The sequence below is a fragment of the Hylobates moloch genome, unplaced genomic scaffold (assembly GCF_009828535.3).
Source record: "Hylobates moloch isolate HMO894 unplaced genomic scaffold, HMol_V3 SCAFFOLD_19, whole genome shotgun sequence".
In the NCBI taxonomy this organism is placed as follows: domain Eukaryota; kingdom Metazoa; phylum Chordata; class Mammalia; order Primates; family Hylobatidae; genus Hylobates; species Hylobates moloch.
Genome location: NW_026652294.1, coordinates 43,903,145 through 43,909,144, shown reverse-complemented (window position 1 = coordinate 43,909,144; position 6,000 = coordinate 43,903,145). Strand labels below are relative to the sequence as shown.

Below are 6,000 nucleotides of genomic sequence, written 5' to 3'. Positions count from 1 at the left end.
ACCCAGGCTGGAGTGCAGTGGTGCCATCTCGGCTCACTGCAACCTCCACCTCATGGGTTCAAGCAATTCTCCTGCCTCAGCCTCCTGAGTAGCTGGGACTATAGACATATACCACTGCACCCAGCTAATTTTTGTATTTTTAGTAGAGATGGGGTTTCACCATGTCGGCCAGGCTGGTCTCGAGCCCCTGACCTCAGGTGATCCGCCCGCCTCAGCCTCCCAAAGTGCTGGGATTACAAGTGTGAACCACCACGCCTGGCTGTGAAAATACTCTTTACTCATTAAACAAAACAAAACAAAAAAGCCTGGAAGCCTCTCATGTAGGGGGTTGGTGTGGGTGTGGGTGTGGGTGTGTGTTCGTGTGCTGGTGGTGATGGTATGTGAGGATGTGTGTCCATGTGTATGCATGTGTGTTTGGAGAAAGATTTGGGTTAGAAGATTCAGCTTCCCAAAGTCTCCAAAACTTTTCTGGCAGTGGTCATGGAGGAATGCCATGTCCTCTAACAGGAGACACAATGGTATGTGGTTTCATGTTGCTTTTCTGGTGTTCTAAATTGCTGTTTGAGAAAAGATAGAAACAAACAGCAAAGCTGTTTCATGGTGCAATTCTCACTTCCAGAATCTGCCTCCCCCGATCATGCCCCTTTCAAGGAAGGGCCAGGTACTGTCTCCTCCCCTGCCACCCTGGGTATGCATAACCAAGTGCTGTCATATGGCCGGGCGCGGTGGCTCACGCCTGTAAACCTAGCACTTTGGGAGGCCAAGGCGGGCGGATCATGAGGTCAGGAGATCGAGACCGTCCTGGCTAACATGGTGAAACTCCGTCTCTACTAAAAATACAAAAAATTAGCCGGGCGTGAAGGTGGGCACCTCTACTCCCAGCTACTCAGGAGGCTGAGGCAGGAGAATGGTGTGAACCCGGGAGGCGGAGCCTGCAGTGAGCCGAGATCGCACCACTGCACTCTGAGACTCTGTCTCAAAATAAAAAAATAAAAAAAAAACAAGTGCTGTCATTATTTGTCAGGGCCTGTTTGCTCACTGGAACGTGAACTTTTTAAGGGCAGCAATCATGTCTTTTTATCTTTAAAAAGAGAAAGTTCTCAGTTAATGTTCTTCAAGCTAGCCATAAAATGAATTCCTGTCTTTTTCCTTCCGCTAAAATAATGGAAATTCAACCATGTGGCAAGCTGCAAAGGTCATCAGGCCCAGTGTGACCACCACCTCCATTCCTTCCCCGACTTGCACCCATTTTAGCAGCACAAAAAGAAAAAAAAAATTGGCTGCTATGACTATAAAGAAGAGAATGAGAAACACAGAAATTGTAAACTTCGAAATAGGATACAGTAGTCCTCCTTATCTGTGGTTTTACTTTCTGCAGTTTTAGTTACCTGTGGTCAACTGTGGTCCAAAAATAGGTGCATACAGTTCAATAAAATATTTTCAGGCTGGGCATGGTGGCTCATGCCTGTAATCCCAGCACTTTGGGAGGCCGAGGTGGGTGGATCACTTAAAGTCAGGAGTTCGAGACCAGCCTGGCCAGCGTAGTGAAACCCCATCTCTAGTAAAAATACAAAAATTAGCCAAGCGTGGTGGCACATGCCTGTAATCCCAGCTACTCGGGAGGCTGAGGCGGGAGAACTGCTTGAACCTGGGAGGCGGAGGTTGCAGTGAGTCGAGATCACGCCACTGCACTCCAGCCTGGGTGACCAACCGAGACTCTATCTCAAAAAAAAAAAAAAAAAAATTGAGAGACACCACATTCACATAATTTTATTACAGCATATGCTTATAATTCTATTTTATCACTAGTTATTGCTCATGTCCTACTGTGCCTAATTTATGAATTAAACTTTATCATAGGTATGTGTGTATAAGAAAAAATAACAGTATGTATAGGGTTCGGGACCATCAGCTGTTTCAGACATGCGCTGGGGTTCTTGGCATGTATCCCCCACGGATATGGGGGGCCACTGTAACGACAAAGACAGAGGAAGGGGAAAACAGAGAGTTGGGGAACCTAAGACTCTTCACCCCGCCTTCGCAAGCTGCCACCTTCTGCTTGCTTGTGATGTTATGCTGGGGAAGACTGGACTTCGTGTGATAATCCAGGCAGCTGCGGATGACTGACTTGGTGCCAGTGCGATGCAGAAGCCAAATATGAATGCTTAGAAATGGGGGCGGGGGCGTGAGAAACGACGAAATCCAAGAGGCCTCCAGTGAGACCAACCCAGACACCCCCTGCACCGCACACCAGCCCGCCCGGACGGCAGTGGCCCGCGCTTACCTGGTGCGCTCGGGCCCCGGCTGGAGGCCCAGGCCGGATGGAGAGAGCGCGGGGGCCGCGGGGGTGTCCATGGGCTGCTCCAGCAGCGGCGAAGGCAGGGGCGCAGCCAGCTCGGCGGGCGGGGCGGGAGGCTGCATGGAGGGCGGGGCGCAGGACACTTTCCGACCGGCTGAGGAGCCTCTTCGAGCCACCCAGTTTGTGTCCATGACCCTCACGCCCATGCTGGCGAGGGACACAAAGACACCGCTTACCCACGCGTGACAGATGACAGGTGACAGGCTCCCTCCCCCACATTCAAGCAGGTCCGCGTTGGGAGAAGAGCAGTGCAGCTTTAGCACCCCGGGGGCCCGGGAAGCGATGCATTGGGGGCTGTGCTCCCAGCACCCTGGCTGCTCCCGGCGGCCAAGACACAGCCCTGGGCAGCCCAGTCCTGGCAAGAGCGGCCCCCTCACTGAGGCAAGGAGCAGGGCACAGTCGGCAGCGCTGGCGGCCACAAGCTGTGCTTCAACCCTCTGCCAAAGCCAGCTCAGGATGATGGCCCGGCAAGCTCCCTGGGTGTAAACTGCCAGCCTTCCTCACAGCGGTGTGTGGCCTAACTGGGGGGGCAGGGACACTCACTCCTCCCAAGTGCAAGACGAGGTGGGAGGGGCAGCGAAGTGGGGAGCGTGGAACTGACAGCAGGAGACATCTAAATATGCATCCTTCTTTTTGTAACTTGGGAGTCTAGCCCCAGCTCCACCACTGCTGGGACCCTGGCCAAGTCACACCTCTGCAGGCCACTCCCGCTTGTCTACACAGCAGGGAAGGGGCTGCTTGTGCCTATGGTCCCTCTAGGCTCTGCTTCTATTTTAATGATGGGCACACAGCTTCAAATAAGTCGGCCAAGCAACCAGACGCGGCGCATTCACCCTCTGGTGGAACTCACTACGAGTTGAACAGACTGAGCATGGCCTCATAGCTACCAGAGGATACCATACCTTTGGATTTTCCTAAGGCTGCAGGGACAGAAACATACAGATATTAGTTTCAAAAAATCTAGGCCTTCCTTTGGACATAAAGGTTGTCTTTCTGTAAGGGGTCTCTCTCCATGGTCCAGGGTCTTGCGGTGTGATTTTTATTGTGCTGTAAAATTACTACAATTTAGTTGGTCTCTCTAAAGTGACTCTCCTATTTGTGTAAGTGCAAGTCATGCCCTACCATGCACACAGGTAGAGAGAGCAGCGGAAGAGTTGATATTGGTAAGGCATAGGGAAGAAAGAGGCAGAAGGGAGAAAGAAATTGGTAAAAGTAGTCATCTGCTCACTTTTTTTTAAAAAAAAAAATTTTACTTATTTATGGCCGGGCACGGTGGCTCACACCTGTAATCCCAGCACTTTGGGAGGCCAAGGCTGGTGGATCACGAGGTCAGGAGATCTAGACCACCCCGTCTATAAAAAACAAATATTCGGGGGTGGGACCTGTATTCCCGCTATTCGGAGGCTGAGGCAAAGGTGAGCGGAGATTATTTATTTATTTATTTGAGACAGAGTTTAGCTCTTGTCACCCAGGCTGGAGTGCAATGACGCGATCTCCACTCACTGCAACCTCTGCCTCCTGGGTTCAAGCGATTCTCCTGCCTCAGCCTCCCGAGTAGCTGGGATTATAGGCACCCGCCACCACGCCCAGCTAATTTTTGTATTTTTAGTAGAGACGGGGTTTCACCATCTTGGCCAGGCTGGTCTCAAACTCCTGACCTCAGGTAATCCACTCGCCTCGGCCTCCCAAAGTGCTGGGATTACAGGCGTGAGCCACCGTGCCTGGCCTTATCCACTCACTTCTAAGTTACATAGACTAGAAGGTGGTTAGTTCCCTTTCCTCTGATCTAGGAGGTACTGCTGCTGTCATCTCAGCCAAGGTTTCATTGACTCTAAGGTAAGGGCTCACATTTCTAGCATTAAGGGAGAAACATTCATTCATTCACGGAGAAAACATATACTCCCAACCAGCATTTGTCTCTATCATGTATCTGCACAGAGAGATAGGTGTATGAGGACTATAATGTGCTCACTCTCACCTCCTCCCTGCCAAATGGTCACCTACACTAGTCAGCAGCAAAAAACTATTACACCATGAAATCCTGCTCACCTAGTAAGGTCATATTTACCTTGTAGAGGTACAGCAAGATTTAATAATAGAAAAAGTTCAAGTATAGAGATTTGGTTGCAGAAGGTGGGATGGTGGGATTTAGGTGTTTTAAGGAAATATGGGGAGTGATGCTGAAACTGAGCACACACTGGGATGGGACAGCTTCCTGATCCTCTTCCTTCCTAGGACCACCAGAGGCCTTCTCATGTCTAGTACCATTGCTGGTATTTCTCATCTCCGCTGGATGGCTTCAAGGGATGGAGGGAAAGGGGAGGGATGTCTCTTTCCTGGACCCAATAGTTTCCAAAGTCATCTGAGGTCTGAGAACCTTCTACTGATAAACAAACACTTCCTATAGGATATCCAGAAATGCTTTTGGAGGCCACTTGAAACTCTGGGACAGAGTCTCGTTACATCCCCTGGTATTTAAAGCGGGCTGCCGAGGATCATCAAACTGTGGTCTGCCAGCTTCAGAATGTATCAGGATGAAAAGAACAAAGAGCTTAACATTCCTCTTGGGGAACGGAACTGATACCACTTAGTTGCAATGGTTGGTGAGGATTGCAGGCATGTGAGATGTTTCACATGGTGACCAGCACAAGGAGTCCTAAAAATCTAAGTCCTACCCCATCTTCTCTTCCTTGCCCCTTTCTCTTCTACTTGAAAAAGGCTTTCTCACCTGGCGAGAAGGTCTGTGCCAAAGCTGGTGGGGGATGCCTTCTATTTCCCCAGCAGTACCTTCTAGCATCAGGAATCTCAGACGCCAGCCTCCTTGGTGATATTCTGGTTTACCAAGGGAAGGTGTCAGCTTGGGCATGGGGTAGGTACTGGGCGAGACTTGCTAAATAACACTGGCAAACTTCGGCAACTGAGAAATATGGGTTCAACGTGCTACTTCTCCTCTTCTAAAGAGGCTACAGTGCCATATGCAATCACGACTTTCCCAGCCGAAATGACTTTCTCATAAGAGGGAGCATCACATGTTCCACTGTGAATTCACATCAAATGTTCACTGACATTTTCAAACAGTAATATAAATCTTTACACAGTAAATCAATCGCAGAGGCAGCAGCAATGCTCTTGGAAGCCTAAAAGTGCATTTACCTTCCAAAGCAAAATGGTATATGTAAATGTTCAAATGTCTAGATAAAACTCAACCTGAAGGCAGAAATAATAAAATTGCTCAGTATGCTGCCAAGAAGGGGAATCTATTCACAGATGGGGGATCCAACTAGAAGGTTATATCAGCAGTTCACAAGCTTCTGTTCATTGTTTTATTGCATAAAGAAACAGTAGCCGGAATCAAGGCACTGCTGCTGTTTCTTAAGAAAGGAGCAATACAGAAGTGGAATTAATAAAACATATCTGACTCCAGCAGACATCCCTGCAGGGATACCTAAGGACAATCTAAATGGCAAAGATTTCCCAGGCTTCTGCTGAAAACTGAGAACAATTTGGCTTTTAGATCCCTTTATAGTTGAATCAAGGTGAAAGCAAGAAGCCAGAGGCCAGCAAGAATCTCTGTGAAGCAAAGGGCTTAGAAATCAATAAGCAGGAGGTAGGGAGCCTACAGAATCTGGGGAGTGGAACCT

The 6,000-nt window shown here is 49.2% G+C and overlaps 2 protein-coding genes across 5 annotated transcripts in view; one reads left to right on the top strand and one right to left on the bottom strand.

Annotated features, from left to right (window-relative positions):
- Positions 1-6,000, bottom strand: part of ARHGAP44 (Rho GTPase activating protein 44) — a 205,530-nt gene that overhangs the window by 14,935 nt on the left and 184,595 nt on the right. For 2 of the 4 annotated variants that reach the window (XM_032139111.2, XM_032139114.2), the window contains exons 17-18: positions 3,262-3,279; positions 2,285-2,506 (exon numbers count right to left, since the gene is read on the bottom strand). The exons of 1 other annotated variant lie outside the window; for it this stretch is intronic. In XM_032139111.2, coding sequence (XP_031995002.1) covers positions 2,285-2,506; positions 3,262-3,279 — 240 coding nt within the window. The remainder of the gene's footprint in view (positions 1-2,284; positions 2,507-3,261; positions 3,280-6,000) is intronic. One more of the 4 variants, XM_032139112.2, reaches the window with a different exon arrangement.
- The window catches only part of ELAC2 (elaC ribonuclease Z 2), a 70,590-nt gene that overhangs the window by 47,359 nt on the left and 17,231 nt on the right, over positions 1-6,000 (top strand). The gene's annotated exons all lie outside the window — the stretch shown is intronic.